The 27,107-nt window shown below is 43.9% G+C and overlaps 1 protein-coding gene across 4 annotated transcripts in view; it reads left to right on the forward strand.

Moving 5' to 3' along the window:
* The window catches only part of RALY (RALY heterogeneous nuclear ribonucleoprotein), a 78,882-nt gene that overhangs the window by 44,371 nt on the left and 7,404 nt on the right, over window positions 1–27,107 (forward strand). For all 4 annotated transcript variants that reach the window (XM_046678280.1, XM_046678282.1, XM_046678281.1 and 1 more), the window contains exon 3: window positions 25,986–26,250. In XM_046678280.1, the coding sequence (XP_046534236.1) occupies window positions 25,995–26,250 (256 nt within the window). In that variant the 5' untranslated portion in view covers window positions 25,986–25,994. The remainder of the gene's footprint in view (window positions 1–25,985; window positions 26,251–27,107) is intronic.

Consider the following 27,107-nt stretch of genomic DNA (forward strand, 5'->3'; position numbering starts at 1 on the left):
TGCTGCTGAAATATTACCTCCTTTCTCTCTCCATGGGTTTTAAGATACAGATCTTATTCCTATCACTTCCCTGCTCATAAAACCTTTAGAATAAATCCAGTCTCATTAGCATGACATTCAAGGTTCTGCAAAGACTATTTCTCCCCTTTCTTTCCATCCTTTTCTCCAGCAGTCTCTTCTTCAGGCTCTCTGTTCCTTAGGAGTTCATACTAGTGGGTAGAAATATTAGGGAAACCAGCTTTTGGACAGTATGAAGGAAGAACTACCTGATCAAGTCTGCCAGCGAAGGTTAGGAAATGTTCTTAGTTGTAGTGCCATGTTAACATCCAATTTGATAAATATTTGTGCCAGGTACAGGGATAGGTCCTTAGGGATAAGAAGAATGCAAGCTCATGGTCAGGGCCTTCGGAGCCCATAGTTGGTCAAGGAGGACAGACAGGTAAAGTAGACTACAGTGCTGATCACTATAATGGAATCATGTGGAGTACTTTGGAAACATGGAGGAGGAGAACACTAACTGCCTGAGACATCAAGGAAGGCTTCACAAAAGGTGATATTTGAGTTGGACTTGAAAGATGAGACATTTGACAATTGTGAAATATGAGGTATTTGGCAGTTGTGAAGCAGAGTCTGTAGGTTCTAAGCAGAGACCAGTGAGGACAAAGACACAGAAGCTTACATGTGTGTTTCAGAAAAGAGTAAACAGCCTAATGTAGCCAGAATATAGGATTTCAGGAATGGAGTGTGGTTAGGGTTAAAGTTATCCAAGTAAGTTGGAGCTAGACTGTGTAAGGCCTAATATTCTAGGCTAAGGAAATACTGTGTGTGTACTCTGTTTCACACATAGCATACCATAATGATTCTTGAATTAAGTGATATGTATTTGTCTATTTGTGCATATGAGTAAGCTGTGTGTTAGGATGTGTGTGTGACATTTGGAGATGGTTTTTGAAGATCTACTTAGGCAAACAAATATGAAAAATAGAGCCAAAATGACAGGTTAGACCTAAGCTCATCTGGACTTGAACTTCTGAGATACTCACCAGTTCCATGAACCCATGAATTAATCATAGCATGCCAGAATTGGAAGGACTCTAGGGACTAATAGTTCATCCACCCATCCGTGCAGTTATCCATTCAACAAATGCCCGATATTACTCTTGTAGCTGAGGTATGGTAGTGAACAAAACAAAGACTGGCTTTGTGGAACTTGTTTTAATGGGGGAGACAGAAAATGAGTAAGTCATTACTTATTATATCATTTCATATGTGTTATGAAGAAAGATAAGCAGAAGTAAGGGGTTAAAAAGTGGCCAGGGAAGGCCTCTCGGAGGAAAAAGATCATTTCCAGTTGAGAGAAGAGCAGGACGAGGCCCCAAGGCAAGTGCGTGTTTGTAGAAAAACCAGAAGGCAGGCAGTGTGGCTGGAGCGACACCTTGAGGGGGGAAGAAGCAGAAGATAAGGTCGGAGAGGGGATAGCTGAGGCCAGAACATATAGGGTCCTGAGGTCCATTTGGCCAGTGAGAAAATGAGGCTGATAGCCAAGGCCACACAGCAAGTTAGTAGCAAGGCCAGGATTGGTACTACCCTGGGTCAGCTTCCCTTCTTTTGCTTCCCTGCTGTCTTCTGACTTATACCCAAGATTAAGTTGAATCCCACTTAATTCCTTCATTCTCTTCTCCCTCACCCAGCTTTCTTTCCCTCCCCTTGTCCCCAGGGCTCCTGTCACACCATTGTTTTGTTTCATTTCAGGCTGCTTTGTTTAATCACAGCATTAGTAGCATTTATTTCTCAGACCCACATTTGCACACGTGACCTGGTAATAGAATGATTCCTGAAAGTCAAAGCTTGAGGTCTTTGGACATCTTTTAGTTCAACTCCCTGGTATTAGGAACTCAGAGAGGACAAGTGGCGTGCCCAAGGCCACTTATCTAGTTAGTGGCAGAACTTGATTTCCTTAGCCTCCTAGTCTCTGGCTGTCTATTTTCTCCATGCTACCTCCTTTTCTTTAGTGTCCAGCAAAAGGGAGTCAAATTGTGGCCCACATAGTCGGCAAGAGCAGCTAGCATTCAGTGGCCCTCTGCCACCTGCTCTTACTTTAGCTTTCTGTTTGGTTTCTGTCATGTGAATTTACTGTTTTATTCTGGCCAGGGTCTTTGAACTACCACCCTTTGCAAAGACGAGATCTTGCAAAATCCTGCACCCTTATGCTACCCCCACCCTGAGCTGGGCAGCCAGCTCTTAACCTCCAGTCTGTTACTGGGGTTGTCTTTGAAGCCCAGCCCCAGTCTTGTCTCCGGAGAAGCAATGTAGAAAGAACATAGGGTTCGGAGTTGGATATATCTGGATTTGAATCTGGGCTTTGGCACATACTGGGACATCGTAATCTTGGACAAGTTACTTGACCTCTGAGAGCAGTTTTCTCATCTGTAAAATGGAGATGTTAATACCTGCTTGATGGGGCCACTGGAAAGATTATTTAAGGTATTATATGTATACACCTCAAGCATTCCCTGAAGAGAAACTTCCTTACTCTTCCTCAAAGGCCCATCCTGAATGCCCTCTCCCTTATTTCTGGTTATCTAATAGCTAACACTTCTTGGGTGGGTCTCTATTTGCCAGTACTGTGCTAAGTGCTTTTAAAAAATGCTTATTATTGCACGTGAATCTACATTTATCTCAAAATAAAAAGTTAAAAAAATTTTGAAAAGCACTGATCTCAATTTTTCTGTATTTTTCTTATTCCTGCTGTATGTAGGTAGATGCCAGGTTAGGATTCAGTATATACCTGTGTTCCAGTTGTTGCTATTTCTAGCTGTGTAAACTTGGACAGGCCTCTTGACCTTCACCCTTAAGTGTTTTTCTCATCAGACCCCTAAAATTCCATCCCAGAACTGTTGGGAAACTTGACTTGCTTACCTGCTCACCGTGGAAAATGTGCCTCTGTTGGTGACAGTAGCAGCTGCTGGGCTGGCCCTGTGTGACTTGGAGAGGACAAGATAGGAGACAGAGAACTGGGCACCTGGGAGCCATTAGATTAAGGATTGGCAGCTCCTCATGAATCAAACAAATGAAAAGATTTCTGGGGTAAGATCCTGGGGGTAGTGTTAATGGTGATTTTATTTGCATTATGTTCTGGGGATAAGGGGCTTGCCAACTCCATTGAATGGAAGGATCAGGAGTGCACAGCCACCCTTGCTTGTACCTGGACAAAAGACAGTGTGTTGGTGGCAAATGTCCAGCATGGTTGTGGCTGCCCACAACCATCTCTGCCATTTAGGACATCAGCTCCTGGCCCTGTGTCAGCACCTGGACAAGGCTGCTGTGGTTTTATAGGAAGATCCCAGTCTCTGGAATTGCACAGATATGAGTTCAAATCTTTGCCTGCCAATTACTAATTGTGTTCTCTTTTTTTTTTTTTTTTTTAAGATTTTATTTTTTCCTTTTTCTCCCCAAAGCCCCCCAGTACATAGTTGTACATTCTTCATTGTGGGTCCTTCTAGTTGTGGCATCTGGGACGCTGCTTCAGCGTGGTTTGATGAGCAGTGCCATGTCCGCGCCCAGGAATCGAACCCACGAAACACTGGGCCACCTGCAGCAGAGTGCGCAAACTTAACCACTCGGCCATGGGGCCAGCCCCACTAATTGTGTTCTTTAGGCTAATTCTTACTTTATCTCTCAGAGCCTCAGTTTCTCTGTCTGTAAAATAATGTTGTTAATACCTGCTATTGGGGTGGTTGTGAGAATTCAAAATATCTTAGGTTAAATAGGTGTCACACAATACCCAAGACTTAGTTGGGTGAATGGCAAGTTGATCTGTTGCTATTAGCTCTTTGAACACCAGTATCCTTAGGAAGTAGCAATAAAGTCAAGGCTGCTAATTCTCTTACCACCTCCCCACCCCTCTTAAAAATGCTCTGGACCCCCTCCTCTCATTCTTTAAGGTCAGGCCTCAGAAATGTTGGGTAAGAAGGAGCTTCCCAGGCCAGTCTCTATCTCACCAGGTGGCATATCTGAGTAAGCAGGATTGTTACATAGCAGACATACAGGGCCAGGGCAGGTAGCAGCTGATGAACAAAAGGCTTCTGTCTGTTCCCAATAAATTGGTCCTTGGGGATCCTAGCTTTGAAATTCTAATTGACACAGGAAGGAAAAGATTCATTAGTCTCTGGACTCATTAAAATGCTCTGCTGCTCACCTACGATTTATTCTTGGCACTTCATCAGGAGGAATTAAGTAAACCAATGGTGTGGGAGGCTGCTGACAGCAGAGTCCAGTGTGCCTGGTGCTACTCATGGGGTGGGGATGCTGAGCCTCCCATACTGTGGAGCACATAGCTGGCTTCAGAAGTTCTTCACATGTAGGACTTAGCATGAGTCTAAGTCTCATATATTGTCAGTACTGAAAGGACCTTTTGAGATCATTCGTAGATGATAACTCAGTTATGGATGGTCCACAGAAGGACTGGGGCTTGCCCAAGATCACCACACACAGTAGTGGTAGGACTGAAATTGGAATCAGGCCTCCTAACTTCCAGGCCAGGAATCTGCCCCTGCATCACCTTTGGATTTCTAGCTTCAATGTTTCATTCATTCAACTGTCGACAGATACTTTTGACACATTCTGTGTGCCAGGATTCTGCGATAAACAAAACAGAGATGAGGGGAGAGAGACTACCTGACCCAGTATTAGGGGAAATTAGAAAGGCCTCCAAGACAGAGAGGTGAATAGGAATTAGCTCAGCAAAGATGATGAGGAGTGTTCAAGGCTGAGAGATCAGTGCCTATAAAGGCCCAGAGACTTTCCAGGAATGGAAAGTTGAGTCTTGCTAGAGTGGAGGGAAGAGGTGAGAAGTTAAGATGAGTCAAATCTATGAGGTTTTGGCCACTTTATGGTTATAAGAATCCTAGACCTGGTATTAGGAGTCCTGGGTTCTAGATGTGTTTCTGCTACCAATATGTTGATCATCATTCAGATAATACTTATTTAACATCTTTTAGGTGTGCCATGTTGAGAATTGGGGTAGAAAAAGGCATAAGATGCATGTAGTTCCCTCCCTCAGAGATCTGTCATTTTAATGAGGCAAACAGACTAATGAACAACTCCTATAATAAATCAAAGGAATAATTACCTCTGCTGGAGGAAGTAGAGTTGAACTGTGTGTTACCATTTGTATTTTCTCTAAACTTTGATCACTCACCTGTCAGGTGGTGATAACCACTGTCCCGTGTAGCTCATGAGCTGATGGGAAGACAGCTTTGTAATGACTGGTATTTGTGCAGCATTTTGTGGGTTACAAAACACTTTTCCATTATTAATTAGTTGAATCTTCACCACAATATTATGGCTTAAGAAAATTCTCCCCAATTTACAGATTAGGAAACTAAGACTCAGGTTAAGGCTTGTTCATAGTCTTATAGCTTTCGATTAACAAAAGCTAGGATTATAAATCCAAATCTTGTGCTGTCTTTTGCAGTACAGTAAAGTTTCAAATAAACTTTGAAAAGTCGAAAGATGGCAATGTTTCCGTCTCCAACTTGACTGGCAAATTTCCTTCTCGCTTCACTGAAAATGCAAAGAACATCTCCAGTGTGAGAAAAGCAGGCATAAGTTGGCTGGGGAGAAAGAAAGGGAGCTTCTTTTAAGGCTTCCCCAGACTGGGCTCTGAACTTTTAAGACCATGTGCCCCAGTGTTCCATCAGCTCCTACTATTCCATCTCATGCCATTTACAGAGTACCGTCTCAACCGTTCTCTCATTGGCTACACATAGCAACTTGCAGGGTAGACAGAGGTTGCTTTACAAGTGAGTAAACTGAGGTCTACAGAAGTTAAGTAATTTGCTCAGTCGCTGAATTATTCATGCCAGAATGAGGGCTGGAATCCAGGGCTTCTGACACCAAACAGGTGCTCCTAAGTCATAGAATGTAGGCTCCTTTGATTCATTTATGCGATTCTTTTTTATTTATTGTTTTTTATTTTATTGAGGTCACAAGAGTTTATAACATTGTGAAATTTCAGTTGTGCATTATTATTTGTCAGTCACCATATAAATGTGCCCCTTTACCAGTTCACACAATTCTTGAATATACCTTATCAGCCAGAGACTTTTCTGTACAAGAGAGTCTCTGGTTAGGCTCAGACCATCTTGGTGCAGTGCCTTCCTTAAGAGTAGGAACTTTTCTTATTTATTTCTCTGTCCCCTGCTAGGGCCTGGTTCCAAGAATGCTTTGCTGTTGTTTTTGGACTTAGTCTGCCAGAAGCTGGAGGGAGCAGATGGCCACAGCAATGTGGATCATGAGGGTGTGATCCCAGGCACGGCTGGAAGATGATTTGAGAGCCCTGTAGCCATCTACTGCTGTTTCTATGCCTAGGTCCCTGCCAAGGTATTTTCCATCCCAGAAAAAGTGAAGCTGGCCAACTCGACTCCCATCACCTCCCCTTGTCCTTCCCTTCCTCCCACCCTACACATACTTGTTGGTCTCCTAGATGGATTTCATACAAAGGCTTCTATGATCTGCTGTCCCAAATGACCCTTTAGACCAATTTCCCAGGCATGTTCCAAGGTAAGGTTAGAGAATCTAGCCCCACAGCCAATCTGGCCTCTGTTCTATCTATAGGCCTCTCACCAGGCTCCTGCCCACTCTGCTGTTTTTACTTCCGACTCCTTTAAGCAGATTCGCTGCTTAGTGAGACAGACAGTCTGAAGAGTAATCAATACTGAGAAATTGACATGTTTCCTGTTTATCCAAAATCCTACCTGGAAAATTTTAAGGAGCACTGTTTAGGGAGGTGAGTGGGATAAGGACAATTGACTTCCATGATGGGAAGCCTGCAGGAACCTTAAGTATCTTATAAATCATAAAAGGAGATATCAACATTTATTTACAAGGTTTCAGTTGTCTCTCATATTCATATCTTTATACATTGTAGAGCCTTTTCATACCTGTTATTGCCTTTGAGTCTTGGAGCAGCTCTGTGAGGGAAGCAATGCAAGGATTATTATTCCTACTTGACAATTGAGACCAGGGAAGGTTAGTGACTATCTGATAATCAGGGTGACAGTGCCCCAGTCAGAACCGAAAGTTGTGAGACAAGTAATCCTGGGTTTGAAATCTGGTGCTCACCAGTTTGTGGCTGCATAACCTTGGGCAAGTTACTTAACCTCTCCAAGCCTCGGTTTCCTTCTCTGTAATAGGAGGAAACAATGTTTACGTCTTATGGTTGTCTAAGGATTAAATGATATATAATGTATGGGAAGTGCCGGCACAGTAAAGAATAGGTATTAGGAGCTCAGTAACTACAGGTTCCCATCTCCTTGTTTTAAGTATCTTGTATTTTGAGCCTTTGAAAATTAGTACTCACTACAATAAAGTAAACTACGTGTTATAAATTCCTATTTACCAGAGTATCATTTAAGTGCCTCACTGGGTTAAGACAACTGGATTAGAGGGAAGCAGGGATGCTCCAGGCACCTGCCTCTGGGTACTTCTGATACAAATCACAGGGGCTTAGAGCTGATAGGGACTCTAGAGGTCTGTTCTAGTATGTCTTCCTCAGAACAGATGTTAATAATCTGGGAAAAGTCAGATCGCATAATGCGAATTACATTTCTTTACTGCTGACTCCTCAGAGCCTTAGTGTGCATGTCATTCTTGGGGGTGGGAGGGGGGAATGGAGTATGCGGAGTTTCCTATTTTTATTTGACCTTGGAGCCCCCTTTCTGAGGAACTCTCGTTAACGTCTTGAGGAACACAGGTCTTCCACAGAAGAGTTCCTGCAACACTGATCTGATCTAGTTTCTCCGTTTTCTGGATGAGGCAACTAAGGTCTGTAACCAAATTTACTGAGCTAATCCATGGTAGAATCAAGTTTAAAGTTCAGGGTGCCCGACTCCCTCTTGGGCCACACCACTATTTGCATTCCACCATTCTTCCTCTTCTAGCTGGCAAATCATAAAATTACAGAGGGAGGATTCTGCAAACCACTAATCAGAGAGCATTGTCAGAGCGTCAAGCTTTCCATTTTGATGTGTTTATCCTAGTAAGCAGGAAAATGAGGAAACAACAGGCTTAATGACCACCAAATGTTTCTCAACAGCTGAAGGACCAAGGGTCGGGTAATTAGCTCAGTGTATGGAAAGGTGCCTGTAATCCACAGAGTCTTTAAATCTGTTCTTGGTTTGAGAAGTTTCAGTTGTATTTGGGGGCTCATCCAAGAGGCCCTCAGTGCAATTCCCAATGATGAACATTCTGACACCAGTAACTATGGAAAGGATCCTGAGAGGGGTTTGAAGAGAATATGTCAAATTTCTGCTCTTCCTTTGCTATCTCCACCATGGAATTCAGTGTGTAGGAATGTGCTGCTGGATTTCTATCCAGACCCAGAGGGAGTTGTCCTTGGCATTTGGTGGGGGTATCCTTGCATTTACTAAGCCTTCTAGTTCAGATCCAGTAAAATTATAACCTTTATGTTAGCAAAGTTGTATAGTAGACTTTTGAAAACACATCTGATACTCAAAAGAATTCTGTGACACAGTGGTTATCTCCCATGTCATATGAGGATACCAAGGCTCAGAGAAGTCCAACAGCAAATTAGTGATATGTTCATTGTTGTGTTACAGGTGCCTGGTGCAAGCCTGAAATAGAGTAGATGCCCAAGAAATATTTATTAATTGAAACGTTAGTACATTCCCAGGAATGAACTTCAGGTCTTCGAACACTCCAGTGTTCTTTCCATTAAGCCAGCATGGTGGGGCCCATTGCTCAGCGTCACCATATAATTCAGAGAAGGAGGGCTGAGTCTCACTCACTTTGTTGATTGCTGACAAGGATCGCGGTGTTTCTAGCCTTTGCTGCTCTCTGCTTGGTGAAGACCTCTTACATATTCTCCACTACAGAAAGCCCAGATTCAGCAATCTCTGGGCTGCAGGTTGAACCTCTTTTGAGCCTCTGCTCCCTGTAGGAGCTACTGAACCACAGATACCAGTGGTCCCTAGCTTTGTACTCTGGCCCTCTTTTCTCTCTCATCACTGTCTTGCCTGTCCTTCTGCCCTACTGAAGGGTGAGGAACTTGGGCTCATCTTATGAACACCAACTATGCAGTTCACTTTTAAGGCGTTGCCACGTCAGAAATACTAGGAAACCACTTACAGTCATGTGCTGTATAATGGACATTTTGGTCAATGACGGACCGCATATACAACGATGGTCTCATAAGATTAGTACTATATGGCCTCAGTGTGTAGTAGGCTATACCATCTAGATTTGTGTAAGTACACCTTATGATGTTTGCACAACAATGAAATGGCCTCATGATGCATTTCTCAGAACATATCCCCATTGTTAAGCAATGTGTGACTGTGTTGACACAGCGCCCACCTAGGATTCTTTTACCTGTTTGTTAGCAGAAATTCACTGAGCATCTGCCGGTTGCCACGGCATTGCTGGAGGCTGGGATCACAAAGATTAATAAGAGTCTCTGCCTTTAAGGAGTTCAGAGTCTAATGGAGAGAGACAGATATGTGAATACAAAAATGCAGCAAATGTTGCTGTGGCAGAGGTCTACAGAACATAATCAGGGTCCAGAGGAGCGAGTGACTGAATATGCTTGGGGGATGGGAAACAAAGGCTTTCCTGAAGAGTTTCCATCAGGGACATCACATCAATGGATTTGTGCTCAGAAAGCTCCTTGTGGCCCCAGCTTTCATCACCAAATCAGAAATTGATTCTGGTCCTGCTTTATTGATGAAGCAGTCTCTCTCTTAACCTTAACTTAATGTTAAGAGTGTGATATTTGGAGCCATCTGTTAAATGGGGCCAATAGTAATAGTATTTTCATTTAGAAAATTCCTGAATGCTTAACTTGCTGGTGCATTATCTTATTGAATTCTCACAACAACCTTATGGGGAAGGTACTGTAATATTATTCTCATTTGTAAAATGAGAAAACTAAGGCACAGAGAGGGTAAGTCATTTACCCAGGATCATACAGCTAATACATGGCAAAGCTGGGATTTGAACCCAGATAGTCCGACACTGAGTCATTCTCCTAAAACGGCCTCAGAAAGGGCCATTGTGACCTTGATATAATTTTTACCTCAAAGAGAAGTTGTAAGAATGAGAAGTAATATACTTAGCAATGCATCTACCACATAATAAGCAATTAATAAATCATAATGATAATTTATTATATTACAAAACAGCCTTTCCTAAAGGCTGAGGTGGATTGGACTGCCCTGTATGGATGCCTCCTTCCTGTCTCTCCCAAGTCTGTCCTGGCTTTGTTATCTGTACAGCCTGCTTTTTTGTTTCTTAAAAAGCTTGGATGGGGACAGGGGCAGTGGTACATGGAGTTCAGTTTAGCACATACTCCGTGAGTGAGTACCCACTCTGGGACAGGGCCTATCCTGAAAGGCTGGGGGCGATGTTGTGCTGAAATAGGCTGTGGTCCCTGCCATCCAAGAATTCACAGTCAGTCTAGGAGGGGAGATAGCACAGAAACAGATCATTTTAATACAGTCTCCTCAGATGGATCTTAGGCAGTACATCAGATCCCACTGCCCACGGCTCGTACTGCAACTAGCAGGGCAAGAATGACTTGCTATTAATTGTTGAAATAATCACCCTATTAATATCCTTGTCATCATTAAAGCAGCTGTTGTTAATGTAGGAAGTAGTAATACCTTAGAGAAGGTCAGTAGCTACTCAAAGGAGACTTTTAACATGCTCAATTGGAAAACCCTATTTTATTTTTATGGGGGGGAGGTGGTGGCGTTCCTAAATTGCTGATAGGGCTGAGGGAGTCCTTGGCTTGAGGGATGTACTGTGGAGAAGGATTTGTGTCCCTCAAGCCTCCCCTCTGGCCACCCAATGTGCTCCCTGGTTATCACATACTTTATAGCTTATTGTACCTAGGCACATTTTTTTTTATTGGCAGAATGAGCAAGAAGGGGGAGGTAGCTCTCTGAGGCAGGACATCTGCCAAGAGAGGCAGTGACTTGAGCATCTGTTGAGATTGGTAGGGGCCTTGCCAGGGCAGCAGGGACTTTGTGAATGTGTGAATTATTGCATGAGGTACCACCAACTGATCCATGAGTGTTATTGGAACTCCTGCCATGTGCCTAGCAATGTGCCAGGTGATGTAAAAAATACCCTAAAAGTTCGCTGCTGCTTAGTGAGAGAATACTAACACATAGACAAAAAGAAGTCAGCACAGACAAGATGCTCTGATCAGGGGTTGACTTGTATGGTTCAGTCTCTAAGAGCTATAGGGACTTGTGACTGCCTCCTTACTGAGCACTGTCCTGCATATGGCATAGGAGTGGGTCATGACTCCCGTGAAGTCCAGGCTCTTGAGTGGCTCACAAGGCTCTTTCTGATCTGGCCTCTGCCAGTCTCTCTGCCGTCATCTCCTGCAACATGCAGTCTTACAGCCTACACTCCAGCCAAACCACAGTACATAACGGTTATTCTTTAAATACGGAAGCTCTGTTCAGCTTCTGCAACTTTCCTCTTTCCTAAATGTTCTGTCTCTCATCTGTGTGTGGGCTAACTTCAATTCATTCCTCTGGACAAGATCAGAACTTCTTGATGACGCCTCTTCTCTGAGTCCCTCCTCTCCTTTCTCTCTGCTAAGTGACATGCCTCTGAGTTCCCAAGTGTTCCTGTCATAGCCCTTATCAAGATGAAACATAGATTCTGGTTTTCCTGAGAGCTCCACCACTGGATTCTGAATTCCTCTGGGTCAGGGATTGTACTTTGTTCTCTTCTATACTTTGTACAGTGACAGTAATAGGTGCTCAATAAATGACTTTTTTTAAAGAAATGATTTTTTGATAAATGAGTAAATAAATTTTTCAGCATGTTTTTCTTCTGCCTAGGAACCTACAATAACTTCTTTGTGGCATCAAAACTCTGTAGACTCAAAAATGAGTAAACAAACACAGGAGACTATTATCTTCACATATATATGAAAACAACAGTGAGGATTTGGGTTTCCTCTACTGATTAACACCCCCACCCCTATACACACACATTATGATGATACTCGATTCTGGTGAGGTTGCCATGAAAGCAGCAGTCATTGGTGATAGCAGTGTAAATTGGTACAGCACTTTTGGAAAGCAATTAGGCAGTGTATCTCCAGAGCCATAAAAATGTTATACACTTTGACACAGTAATTCCACTTCTGGGAATCTGTCCTAAGGAAATAATCCAATATATAGAATAAACTTTCCCTCAGATGCTATTATTTATAGTAGTGAGTAGTCAGAAAAAGCCTAAATGACCATCTAAACTATGACCAAGCTAAACTATGATGAATCCACTCGGGAAAACTATGAGTTATTAAAATTTGTAGTTATAAAAAATGATGATTTAAAACTGTGCAGCAATAAGGACAAATATGTTATAACATATAATATGTTATAATGTTAATTGAAAAAAATTGTTACAGGATTGAGTGAATGATCTAACTACATAATCCAAATATAATGCCAAAGAAAAAAGCCCTGCAAAGAAATAGACAAAGATGCCAACAGTAGTTATGTTCTATAGAAGAGTGGGGGGTTTAGGTGATTTCTTATGGTAATTTAAAAAAATAGACACACTAAATAGTACACATACTCAAATTATTGGCTAAGAATTTTGAAATAATGAAGGAAAAACCTTAATTTCAGTTTTAAGCAAAGGAGTGATGCGGTGATACTATTCTAGTGGCTGTGTGCAGGATGAATTTGAAGAGTGATATTAAGAATGGAGAGACAGGGCTACCTTCTGAAAATATTTAGGAGGCCAAATCAGCAGGGCTTGGTTCAGTATGTGAATCAGGGAATGACTCAGTATGTGGGGGGAAGAAGTATATGCCTAGTAGTGAACACTGGCTTAGGAAATTTAAGGACTTGTCCAAGGTCACACACCTAGTAAGTAAGCAGTTGATCCTGGGTTTAAACCCTGGTCTGTCTCTGTCCAAAGCCCGTGCTCTTGCTCCTGTAGCTGAGACATCTATTAAAGCTTTGGGAAAACTTTTTTTTTCTTTCTTTCTTTCTTTTTTTTTTTTTACCATCTACTGCAGTGTAGAAACTTGTTTAGTGTGGTGTCTTTTTTTTTTTTTTTTTTTTTTGAGGGGTAAGGGGACCAGAAGGAGTTAATTTCTTCCAAGATGATCACGGGGAAAAAGACTGTAGATACCACAGCTGCTTCTGTCATGATCAGTTGAATTGACTAGTTTAGAAGCTCATTAGTATTGGATGTGTATGCTAGTTGTCTTGGGGGCTGACTAGTTTTTTGCCAAGTTGTACTGGATTTTTGGTTGCTTGTGGTAGAGGGTCTCTTGAACTTAGATATGCGAATGTGTACCATGTTACATGCAAATGAAAATTTTGGTCATTATGCCAAATTTGTCAATGATGCTGCAGCTCTGGGAGTGAGAGAGGTCAGATTGGCAGTCTCCAACAAGGGACAGTGTCTCAGCAGCTCCCTGAGCCATACAATGCTCCATCCCCATACCTGCCTTGTATAGACTAGTCCAAGAAAAGGTTGTTTTGAACTTAAGTCTATACTTTGGAGTCTGATTCCCAGCCCTTCAGGAAGAACCCAGTTCACACTAACTTGCTCACTGTGTGACCTTGGTCAACTGACTGCCTCTCTGCACTAGGGTTTACTCATCTGTAAAGTGAGTGTGACTTACAGCCCCTCAGAGGATTGTTGTGTAAGGATTTGGTAGCCTTAACTCTTGAAGCGGCTTGTGAGCCACATTAAAGGAGTTGGACTTGGTTTTTGGTGGTAGGAAGAAGCCATTGAAGGGTCTTAAACAGGAGGTAGCACACTTACACTTGGCTCGATAGTGAAGAGGCAGATGCTTAGTAATGTTTGTGGAGTTAACATTGTTACCAGGACGACAAAGGCAGAGTAGCTATGACTATGGCGTCATTCTCAGTGGTCCCCTTTGGGCCAAACATATGGCACTGTGGGATGATGCTTAGAGCCCTAAGTTATATTTAGATCAGTACCCTGGAGAGAGGTCGACTTTCTTAGCTTCTTTTGTCTGACTGTGAGAAATTTTTAAAAAATACGTATATATGCTGTCTGCAGGATCAAGCTTTTGTGGGGCTGTGAGAGGTGGCATTCGGTGTTTTCAAGAAGGATTGTTGTAATGAGGAAAATACTGATTTCACATGAAAGGATTTTAATCAATTGCCTTATACCTGAGGGGCATAGTGCTTGACTGCAGTCCCAAGTTATGCACCATCCACCTCCTTCCAGACGACTGGCTTCCTGCCTGGGTGCCTCTGTCTAGGAAGACCTGTAGCAGGTGTCCACCCCAGGGAATATTCCTGTCCACAGTTACATAGCACATCTCAGGTAACAGTATACTTGTATATGCTGTCTCTTTTGACCCTCACAACAACCTGCACTGCAAGTGGGCAGGGCAGGGATTTTCATCCCCATTTCACAGATGGGAAACCTTGAACCTCAGAGAAGTGAAGTGCCTTCCCAAGTACATACAGTTAATAGAGGTGGGATTCAGGACCCAGGGCTCCACAGGCAAGCAGGAATCCAAAGCTGATAATCCCCTTATTAGTGTTTTAACATAGGATGAGGCCTGTTATGGGAGAGTTTAGGCCTCCCGCTCTGTGTTCCTCGGAGAGTCCGTCACTTCATCTAATAGAGAAAATGGGAATGTGTACTCTACCATGGCACAGCCTTCTGCAGCCTTATTCAGAATAGAGTAGCCACAGAACGTGGGGGTTCCATCAGAGAGACAGAATAGTGAGCAAGCAGAAGTTTCTTGGAATATTAGCCCTTGAGGCCCCAAGCTCAGAAGGGGAGCCCAACCTGCCTTCTGGGTCCTCAAGGTACAAAGAGGCCTTTCTGGGAGCCTTCACTTAAGGGCGTCTTCCTGACCCCTTTGTCAAGTTGTATTCTTTGGGGGCCGCTTAACTCGAGATACTCACTTATGTATTCATTCAACACTTAATGAGTACCTACTCCTGTGATTCCTTTTATGTTCAGGGCACATTTCCAAATACTAGAATTTTGGTGACACACTTGAAGAGACTTCATTGTACGCACAGTATTCTTTCCTTGATCACAATTCAGCTCTAGGGTAATGTTGCATAAACTCACCACCTTCCCTTTCATACTCACAAGGTAAGGTTCTTGCAGGTTCAAACAATAACAATAATAATAGCAGCAGTAGCTAATATTTGCATACTTTCTAATGTGTCAGACATTGTTCTAAATATTTAAATGAATTATTTTATTTTATCCTCCAGCAACCCTAGAGATATGTATTGCTATTGCCGTTTTACAGGTGAGGTAACTGAAGCATAAAGAACTTAAGACACTTCCCGAAGGTTATGTCATATAGCTAGTTCAGTGGCAGAGCGGAAGGCATTTTAGTTTCAGTGGTTACTCTCTTGACCATATTACATGGCCTCTCACATGGGAGTAAACATTCAGGCTTTGGCGCCTGCTTGATGGAAGGCCATTAATCACAACAGCAGGTTGTACTCCTCTCTACACTGTGTCATATGACCCACTCAGCTCTGGTTGTGCTGAAAGATAGCACCATGTAAGCTCAGTTAGAACAAAAAGAAGTTTTGTACACTGATGAAAATTTGGCCATGCACCTGGAAGATTCAAGATACACTGTTGTGTCTTGGCACACTGATTAAGAGCTGCTCGTCTCCCCCAGCCAATCATACTCTTGGGTGTATGGTGGCATTCAGAAATGAATGTGATGTCCATCTTGCTCTCAAGAAACTCCCTACAGGGAGAGAGAAGACTGCTGTGTAAATAGCCATGATACAAGACTGAAAATCAGAAATATCAAAAAGAAAATTTACAGCATGCCTCCTCTTCCTGGCTGGTTTCCTCATGTCTTCTGGTGTGGGGAGAGAGAGTCCAAGAGTATTACTCTCTTCAGGAGTATGCCTTCCTCTCAGACCCTCAGGCCTCAGGAAGGTTGTTCAGTCCCCTTTAAGCCTAGATCATCTTCCCTTGCAGGATATAGCATGACCTAGAGCATGTTACCAAGATAAATCACCTCCTAAAGTGTTTGGTGGAAAATCCTTGAACTCATCCTTGGCTTGCTTACCCTTCTCTCTCTTGAGAAAAGCAAAAAGGAAAAAGATTAGGATAGTTTTTGCAAATTAGTCTAACACCAAAGTCTAAAAGAAATCAGGCTAAAGGACTTGAAAGAAATTAAATAAACTCTATTCCTTGTTTGCTTTCCTTTTTATAGAGGTTGGCAGGGCTGGGTGAGAGTGACTTAGAACTGTTCTGCTCTAAGTGTAGCCACTGAATCAATGACATTTCGCAAACTGTTGCTAGTTTGTGTTAAGCATAGAAATTGAGAGTAAGTGCTTAGAAACCTTTAGAGTAATTGGACGTTTTTATTATATTTTGCGAAGTATTTATCCTTAATGCCTTGAAAGTAAAACCAACAAAAAGCTAGTCCTTCACCACAAATAGTTTTGAGAAGTACTGGCTTATTTAATGTGACAGAGTGAGAAAAAGCTGCAGTCTTCTTGTCTGTAAAATGAGATTAATAATACCTGCCTCGAATTGTTTTGGGAATTACTTGATGAGAAATAATATTTTGGGATGCTTAATATATGCCTGCATTGTGCGTTGTACTTGTATTATCTTATTTAATCCTCACCACAATTCTGAAATAAATTTTATCATTCCCATTTTTCTAAGGCTTGGATAGATTAGGGGATTTGCCAGAAGTCAAACCTGTAGTAAGTGTGCAGGTGGGATTTGAATGGGAGCTGGCACACTTAACTATGTCATGTTCTGCATAAAGAGCCTGGCACACGGGACGGCTCCCTGTCATTCCACTTTCTCTACTTCGCTAGAGGTCTGGAGACCTGCTTTCTCAATCCGTCACTGACCCTAACTTATTTTTGTGACCTTGGGCAAGTCACTTCTTTTTAGACCTTAATTATCCCATCTACCCTGAGTGGCACTGACTATGTTTTATTCGTCTTTGGTTCCCCAGCATTTAGCTGGACAGGGCTTGACATTATAATGGTTATTGAGTACTGAGGCAATTGATTACACTAGATGATCTCTACTTTCTTTTTTTTTTTTTTTCCTGCTTTCTCTCCCCAAATCTCCCCAGTACACAGTTGTATATTTTAGTTGTGGGTCCTTCTAGTTGTGGCATGTGGGACGCCCCCTCAGCGTGGCCTGATGAGCGGTGCCATGTCCTTGCCCAGGATCCGAACCAGTGAAACCCTGGGCCACCGCAGCAGAGCATGTGAACTTAACCACTCGGCCACGGGGCCAATCCCAGTCTCTACTTTCTCTGAACATCATAGGTTGTTTATACTCTTCCCTTCCTCCTGAGCATCATATTCCCCACTTACGCCACCTGGTAGCATAACCTTATGTTCCTCATATCTGTTTGTCTTAGGCAGTCTTGATCCTGGGTAGTTTGAGACAGCCCACAAGGTGCCCATGTTTTTACTCAGTTGGGAAATGTGTCTAGGATAGACCCGCCAGGGATAACACAAATAAGGAATGGAAGGGGCTGGCTTACGGAGTCAGAAACATGCTGTTACTCCATGCTCTTACCCAGTGGGGCCTGGGCCTTGGGCAGCTCTGCTGGCAGCCCTGCCAGGCCTGAGTAATGGCTGCAGCCTGGAGCAGGGTTTTCCATGAGCTCCACTGGGGTCTCTAGTAATTGGAACATGGCACCTTCCAACTTGTAATGGATGGCAGAACGAGAGGGGCATTTGTCACTGCCTGACTTCCCTGTGGAAAAGAGGCTCATAAGTCACAGCTGACAAACCCTTTGATGACTTTTAAACTTCATTTACAGAAAAGAAGAGCTATAATCAACCGACAGCAAGCAGTGACTAATCTTGCTACATTATCACTGTGAGGAGCCGGCCCCTTAAGGTGTGGGAAGGGGGAGGAGGCTTCCCTTAGGCTCACAGGATGTGCCTATTGGCTCTCAGACTTGAGAGTATGCCCTCAGCAAGGCGCCAGGAGTTTATGCCCAAAGGATCAGAAAGTGTTAGAAGCTGCGCTCCTGGCAGGTACAGGGCACTCTTAGCACGAAGTCATTCTGGGCCAAAGTTAAGAGCACCAGCTCTGGTCTCATCCAGACTGGTCCCAGCTCTGCCATTTCCTGGCTTGTGTAGGACTGAGTTCCACCCCTTAGTCTCCTATCTGTGAAATGGACACAATACATACCATCACCCACCTCATAGCAGAAGACTTACAGCAGTTCCTGGTATGTAATAAGTGCTCAGTAGTTGTTGGTAATGATGGTTGCATGATTAACCCTGGAAGGGCCCTTTGTGGTCACGTGCTCCAAAACCCAAGTTCATGTGGCACATCAGCAGCAAAGTCAGGCCCAGTCTTCCCATGGGGGAGGGAGTGTCAGTGGGAGGAATCTAGTGGAGTGGGAAGAGCACAGGCTTTAGAACCAGACAAACTTGAGGTCTTTTTATCCTGATTATGCTGCTTAATGTAACTGTGGACAAATTATTTAAGCTTTCTCTGAGCTTCAGTTTCTTCATCTGTAGAGTGAAGATGATACTTCTACTTATTTCAGTAGATTATGATCAGGATTGTGAGAGATTATGCATATATAGCTTCCAACACAGTCCCTGGTATAAAGTTGCTGAAAATTAAATTGTGTGTTCCCCTTTTGTCCCCTTCATGACAAGAATTGTATGCAACTATCAAGGAAAGAGGAGACAGCACTGAAGAAATTCTCCTATTTCAGACTTTTATTTCCAGCCTTGCCCTGTATATGCAACAGGAAGGGCAGAATAGGGGGAGCAAAGAGGAGAAAGCAGCATGTTTTGTACATTGTTCTTGCCAGGTGTAGCCTCTCCCCATATCCCAATACCCAGTGGGAATTCATCTTATACACACACTCTTTTTCTAGAGCCTTCTGTGATGCTCCTACCCCTTCTCTGATATCCCAGACTGCTTTGCTTGGGCTGCTTCTGGGGCAGCAGACTCCAGCCAGGGCATGTGTGCTTTGTGGCCACGGTGGATGTCCCCTGCTGGACTGGAGTTCCTTGAGATCAGATCCCAGACCAGTTGCTGGATGAATGAATGAACGATTCGTTTGTTAATTACCACCTAGCCCATTGTTAGCTCAGTGGGTATTTGGCTATCTATTGTGATTGAATTGGTAGGTGGGTGTTTGGATGACTAGTTTTGGCAAAAATAAAGAGGTTGACAATCATTTGTAGGTCCCTAACTTTAACTCAGTATTGGGGAGTGTAGGCCCACGGTTATACCTACCCACCCCTTGTTGCCTTCCCCCCATAACTATAAGGGTTGCTTGTCACAGATGCTAAGCCTTAACCTTAGCCACAGTCAGGGGTAGAGTTAAGATACAAGATGTAGGGAAGATGGGATATATATATCCAGACCACATTGTGGGGAGAGATGACTGAGGCCTCAGCTCTGCCTTCTGTTTCTCCCCTCAGGGCCTACTAGATGCTGATACCAGTGTTACAGTATAGGACCAGAGACCTATGCTATAGCTGAGGGGTGAGTCAGTGGCTCAGCAAGGCCTGGAACTCCTCCCAGCCAGCGTTCTTTGCTTTCTCAGTCCTGTGTGGTAGAGATTTGACAGGCATGGGGAAGGGGCAACTTCATGAAGTTTCTAGATTTGGTTCCTATAGATAGTAGGATAAGGGAGAGAGCATGCACAAGCCCCCTACCGTGACTCCCTTATTCTTTGCTGGAGTGTGGAGCATTGGGAGATAACATGGGTAAAGAACATTAGGGCTGGGATGTGGAGGATATAGAGCGCCAGGCTAGATTAATCACCTGTTTTCATAGGTCTTAGGGCATTTGACTTTCTTATGTAAATATACTGGTCCCAGCCAGTATACTGGGCACTTTACACATACTATCTCTAATCTTTACCCTATCCTGGGAAGTTGGTATAAGTTCCGCTTTGTACTTGAGGAATCTGAGGCCCAGTGAGGTTGAGAGACATGTCCAAGGTTATATCTCATAAGTGGTCGGGCTGGGATTGGAACTCAGTCCTATCTGACTCCAGAGCCTGCGCTGTTTCCACTATTTCATGTGCATTTTTCCTTTGTTATTAGGAAACAAACAGGTTCCTGGAGAGAGGGCTGTCTTAAAAGGAAGTAGAGGACAAGGCCCATGAGCACTATTTCCCACTATCTCCACAGTGCCAGCACAGAGGAGAATACTCAAGAAATGTTTGTTGAATGAGTGAAAGGGATAGGAGTTGTGTAATAATAAAAATAGGCGTAATCCTCCTATTTTTTTTATAGTATTTTACAGATGGAGCAGAATGCTTTCATTTCGATTCGCCTATTTGATTTTTTGTGTGTGTGTGAGGAAGATTGGCCCTGAGCTAATATCCGTTGCCCACTCCCTCCTTTTGCTTGAGGAAGATTGTCCCTGAGCTAACATCTGTGCCAGTCCTCCTCCACTTTTGTATGTAGGACGCCGCCACAGCATAGCTTGATGAGTGGTGTGTAGATCCGTGTGTGGGATCCGAACCCACGAATCCTGGGCCACTGAAGCAGAGCGTACAAACTTAACCACTATGCCATCAGGCCAGACCACTTATTTGATTTTTATATCAGATTGGAAAGGTAATCAGGAAAAAGATTTCTGTTTTCAGAATAAGGATGATAAGGCTCAGAAAAATTACATGACTGTTGCAGGTCACATAACTAAGAACAGCAGAGCCAGGACTAGGCCTCCTGGACATGTAGCCTGTACCCATTACACTCTCACCAATCCCAGGAGCCGTCATTGTTCAGCGTGCTGGGAACTGGGGTTTCTCATGGGAATGGGAATTGTCAGGAACTGAAGAGCACTCCTTGGGAAATTAGTCCTGTCTGCCCAGTAATGATTGTTTGGGCAATGCTAATGAGCTGGGGCCTGGCGAGTTTAATGAGATTAATAGATGTTCTGTTATCCCTGGCTGCCTGGTAAGCAGGAGCCTCTGGACCAAGGAGGCCTTGGGCACTCATCAGTCTGATTGCTTAGCTTTCTCTAGAAATAGCCTCCCCAAGACTGATAGCTGTTTTCTTTCAAAACTGCCCAGACGTACCCAGGGTTATCTAAGGGCAGAGATCTGGCCGCAGGCTGGTGTGACCCCCCCCCCCCCCCCCGCCATCCTTATGCTGGAGAATAAGGCCAGAGGTATCCAGCAGGACTGGCCCAGACAGAGGCTCTAAATAGCACTGTAGGGGGCATCAGGACCAAGAGCAACAGCTCCTCTTTTGAAATGAGCATTTCAAGAAGCGATCTGGTCCTGGGAGGATTTACAGAGTTGAGGGAGTGAGTGTTCTGATGGCTAAGTACTTCAGAGGTTAGGCTGAAGGCTAGACTTGATCCTGATAGGCAGGATTGGGAGAGCATGAGGGGTGACGTGGCAGAATCAGAGCTTTAGTACAGTTGTTGAGACAGTGGCATGTAGAATGTCGAGCAAGAATTCTGGATTCAAGTCCCCTAGCTACCCCCTTCACTAGCTGGATGACCTTAGGTAAGTTACCTATCTTTGCTGATCCTCAGCTTTTTCAGCTATGAAATGGGGCTAACAATGTCAGGATCAAGGATATAAACTGGCTTCGTTCATTAAAATCCTGTGCAGATGTGAGGCATTGAAGTAGAAAAGGGGAAGGAGAGGACCAAGGAGAGGGTGTGACTGGTTCAAGGTGACAAATTTTCACCATGAGAATCAGTACCCAAAGCATCTCTATGGATAGGTTTTCGGAGTCAAACAGACCTGGGTTCCAGTTTTGGCCTTGCTCTATTAACTACTTTGCCTCTGAGCCTCTGCTTCCCTATCTAAAATACTTCCTCATAGGGCTGTTGGGAGCATTAAGTAAGGTGAAGTATGTAAAGTCTCTGACACATCTTTGGCACTCAGTAATTAGAGGCTGTTCTTTTGTGGTGATGGCCCTCTGTGGGGTCTCATTTATCCAGAGTTCAGGGGTGGAGGTACCCTTTAGAGCTTTTCTACCTTTACAAAGCCATGTCATTTTACCACATGTTCAGGCTTGGCTCTTGTCGTCCAAAATGTAGCTTCCTTCTGAAATGTTTCAACTGGGAGAAATTACTTGTTTTTGCCAAATTTCCTCTATTCTTGTAGACTGGTGAAGGGCGCTCATCTCTTTGAGCTGTAAATTGCATTTCAAAGCCTGCGTCCCTGGTGGGTTTTAATTATCTCAAGCGCCCAGCTTTTATGCAGCAGTTGTTTCTCCAGCAGGTAAAGGTGAAGGCACTTACTTGGGAGCCAGTCCTCAGTTTTCTCTAGTATGTCTGGTCTGTTGCCTCCCAGCTCTTCACTTTCCTGGGGGCTTGTTTCTCACTAGCCCAAAAGGAAAAATGGAACATAAGAACCTTAGACTTAAGAGTCAGAGAACCCATGGGGTTCTTGGCCCTGCTACTCGCTGTGGCATCTTGGACAAGTCCATTCTCCTCTCTTCCTCAAAGTGAGGGCATATAAGCTCCATGCTCACTAAGGTCCCTGCCAATCTGATGTTGCAGAAGTCTCTGGGGAGAAGTCTGGTTCTCTCTCCCCTTCTCACTTCCCCTACTCCCACCGCCAAGAGCAATGACTCTACCTACCCACCTTTCCTTAGTTCATTGCTAAGCATGGGGCCTCTGGGGGCTATAGGCACCTTGCTCTCAATTACACAGCTAATCTGTGAGATGGAGCTTGGCCCAGGGGTTAGAATAGCGTATCGAGTCAAGCAGCTTCTGCTGAATAGGATGTCAATATTTTCTAGGGCTCCCACTCTAAGCTAGGGAGAAGCTTGGAAGAGCCAATAAAGAATTACATTGGGAAGATTGAGTTGGGGATGGTTGGTCTGTGGAGGGATGTGTTTGGTTCAGAGACTAGAAAAGTCTGCCTGGGGACCTCAGCCCCCAAGGACACTCCCCCCATCCCCCACCACCGGCCTTAAGGCAGGGCCACAGCTAGCCCTTCTCACCACTTTCTGGGACATTATCCTCACCACTTCTTCCCTAACATTTATTGAGCACTTACTGTGCCCCAGGCTTTGTCAGGCCTGACTGTAACATGTGCAGGGCAGAGCAAGAGAACAGATGGAGACCCACATAATCATATGTCTAAATATTTGAAGCTTGTAAGTGAAGCTAACAAATTGTTAAGTTTATGACAACCTGGAAGACCATGTCTGAATTTAGAGTTCTTGACTTTTGGGGATTCTGTACCTGAACCGAGCAGTTCCGAGTGAGCTATTCTAGGCATGCTTCCTTTTCATTTCCTACCCTCAACTCCATCCCTCACTTTGAGGCGCTTCATGGTAGAAACTCAAGCTTTTCCATACCTACATAGACACCTATCCCCTGGGACTTAGGCAGTACGAACCTACCCTCTGAGGAGTGTGCAGGCCTTGAAAGCAGATTGAGGGCTGTTTAGGCAAGAAGTACAGGGGTTGCATGCCTGGAGCATGCTTCAGGTGGACATTTCTCCTCAGTTCTGGAGATTCCTCACCCAGAGGGGCCACATGCTTACACTTCCTGAGTCTCTTCTCTACAGATCAGAAAACTGACCTTCGTGTGACATGGCTTCTGGCTGCCTCTCCTTTGGCATCATTCAGAATGTGCTCCAGTCTGACCTTAACCCTCATCTAGAATGAACCCGCAAATGGCGGTGTTAGTAGAGTAGAGAAGCTTAACTAGTCAGAATAATTATTAGATTTGTAAAGAGCTTCACACTTTGCCAAGTCCTTTTATGTACATTGTCCCAAACCCCAGGTGATGAGAGAAAAGATTGGGTAGGGCCAAACCTGAAGGACTTTGCTCACCAGCCAGGGTGTGAGTACTGATCCCACCATAGCACCAAGCACAGGTGTTCAGCAAATGCTTCCTGCTCAGTTGTGTTAGAGGCTCCTGGCAGAGGTCTGAGGGAACCTACCAACTGTCATGTCCCTACCAGGTCAGTGGCAGAGCCAGCAATCACCAACAGATTTCTGGACCATCATCCTCTCTTCTCCTCTTTCTGTCTTGGTCCCCACCCCAGGCCTGGTTGGTTCCCTTCAGCCAAAGCAGGGGGCATCTCCCTGGGCCAAAACTTAATGGCTTTGAGCTGAACCACCCAGGAGAGAGTTATCTGATGTCTGTGGAGGAGCCTCACAAACTTCTTATATACCCATGGATGGACAAAGAATTAAACTTGAATGGCCTCTCATCCAAATAGGAAAGGGATTGTCAGAGAGAACTGTGAGGAATAGGGAACCCAAGGAACCCACATACATTAAGCATTTCCTGCTGCATATGGACACTGTGTTACGTGTTTTCATGGGTAATCTCTTGTGTCCCTCACTGCTTAATAAATGTTGATTGGATGCAAAGGCAAACTGAGTAACAAAAAAGAGTCTGTCCCTTCCAGGCCAGGTACAAAGCTGGCACTTGCTCCTTCATCAGTAGCAGTGCCCTCTCAGTCCCCTTCCTTTACTTAGGATGGTGCACACTTCACCCCAGTCATTCCATGGAGCTACTACTGCAAGCCTAGCCGAAGAGGCATGTTCTTCCTCAGAATCGTTCTCAGGTCCAGCCTATGGTTCCCTTGCAAACAGTGCCATCTGCTGGTCAGAACGTGCCATCTTCCAGGCTGGGAGGATTGAGGAGAAAAGGATCTTTTTCCCAGTGAGACAAAAGATACAGATTTCCCAGCTTATACTCAGCTCTTCTCTAATTCACTGAAAAAAGCCCTGTCTGCCCAAAAATGTTAGGTAAATAGGCAGGTGTTTATGGTTAGCCGAGGCTGATAAAAGTTTTTATATATACTGTTTGGGGTCTTTAGCACTTTCTGAAATAGCCCTAGGATGGGATATTGAGACAGGAGTGCTCCAAAAGGGTGTTGCACCAACCCATGCCAATGAGCAGAAGACTGGGCCAGGAAGTATAAATGCCAAGGGTTACTGTTAGGCCTTTCCTGCTGAAATTGAGCCTCCTCTTCTGTTCCTTCTGGAGCCATGACCAGATGCAACCTGTCCAGGGAAGGGGGTAGGAGCAATTTGTACAGCCCTTTGGGGTAAAAGACGTTTCCAGAGTGTAGAGAGCAAAGTGTGGACATAGTATCATCTCTAAGCAAAGAGAACAAAATTTGAGTAAGTATAAAAAATGGGTAACTCTAAAAAATTAACTTATTAAAAACAATTTTCAGATAAATATGCTGACTTACTATAGTATTTAAATTGGCTTTAGCTCTGGGAAGGAAGGTGATAAAGTCGAAGAAACGGTCTCTAGGACCAACTGACCTGGGTTTGAATGCCCATTCCTGGCAAGTTAGTGAACTTGTTTGGAGTCTCTTTCTGGTAAGATATGGATGGTAGTAATAATACTCATGAGGTCTTGGGATTATTCAATATTGTATGCCAGCCTTAGCCCACAGTGAGTGCTCTGCTCAGTGAGGCTTATTTAGCTCACCTTTTTCTAAATGGCTGGTATCAATAAAGACAGCCATAGCTTGGTTCATGTCTGAATCAGACTGAGCAATTTTCATAATAGGGTATTGTTCTAGAGCAAACATTCCATGCAGTTACCATGTGACCTCTTTGCCATGGCTCCACATTGAAGGAAGATAAGAAAAGCTGTGGAAGATCTTAAAATTTAGATCTTGAATAGGGTAATGTTTGAGATGAGCATTAAAGGAGTGAGTTTAAATGAATTGAAGTCAAGCAGACCATGGTTCAAATCCAAGTTCTGCTATTTACTAGCATTGTGACCTCTAAATATATATTTCCTTTCTTGTAAAATGTCCTGGTTCTGCTTATCATGTCAGTACCAAATGAGGGATCATATGTAATCCACCTGGCATGAGGTCAGCAGCTAGTAAGATGAGTAAAAACAGGGAGGCTGGATGCTGTAGAGGTATATGTGGGAGAAGGCACAAAGCAATCCAGTTTAGCCAGGATATGGGCCATGGATAGCCCTTGAGCCCAACCTGGGGGTCTAGCCTCACAGTGGCTCTCTCTTTTCAGGTGGTCACCATGTCTTTGAAGATCCAGACAAGCAATGTAACCAACAAGAATGACCCAAAGTCCATCAACTCTCGGGTCTTCATTGGAAACCTCAACACAGCTGTGGTGAAGAAGTCAGATGTGGAGACCATATTTTCCAAGTATGGCCGTGTGGCCGGCTGTTCTGTGCACAAAGGCTATGCCTTTGTTCAGTATGCCAATGAGCGCCATGCCCGGGCAGCTGTCCTGGGAGAGAATGGGCGGGTGCTGGCCGGGCAAACCCTGGGTAAGTGTCTCTTCCTGGCCCTACTCCTGGTATTCTCCTGAGCAGGTGCTGGCCTTCACTCTGTGGCTTCTCTCTTAGCCCCTTTTCTGTTTCCCTCACTACTACCTACTACCCCTGTCTGAGATGTTGTAACTTAAATATAGACAGTCCCCAACTTAGGATGATTCGACTTATAGTTTTTCAACTTTACAATGGTGCGAAAGCAATATGCATTCAGTAGGAACTGTACTTAGAATTTTGGTCTTTTCTTGGGGTAACAGTATGATGGTGTGATACTCTCATGTGATGCTGGGCAGCGGCAGTGAGCCGCAGCTTCCCATCAGCTATGTGATCACAAGAGTAAACAACTAATACATTTACAACCATTCTGCACCCTTACAGCCATTCCATTTCTCACTTTCAGTACAGTGTTCAATAAATTACATGAGATATTCAACACCTTATTATAAAGTAGGTGTTGTGTTAGATGATTTTGCCCAACTGTAGGCTAATGTAAGTGCTCTGAGCATGTTTAAGGTAGGCTAACCTAAGCTATGATGTTCAGTACGTTTGATGTATTAAAAGTATTTTTGACTTACACTTACACTGTTTTCAGCTTATGATGAGTTTGTTGACATTTTCAACCTTCAGTAAATATTTTCAACTTTATCGGGTTGATAAAGTCATAAGTCAAAGAAGATCTGTAGTTATAAAATCACTGCCTGTAGGGGAGAAGTTTAGAAGCTTCTGGAAGACACTCCTTGTTCTGTCCCTGCTTTCACAGTGACTCTTGACAAGCCTTGTGGTTCCACTTAAATTGCAGTTTCCCCAGAGAAAGGGAACAGAGTGGACTAGCACAGCCTGTTACTTTGGGCTAC

The sequence above is a fragment of the Equus quagga genome, chromosome 12 (assembly GCF_021613505.1).
Source record: "Equus quagga isolate Etosha38 chromosome 12, UCLA_HA_Equagga_1.0, whole genome shotgun sequence".
In the NCBI taxonomy this organism is placed as follows: Eukaryota; Metazoa; Chordata; class Mammalia; order Perissodactyla; family Equidae; genus Equus; species Equus quagga.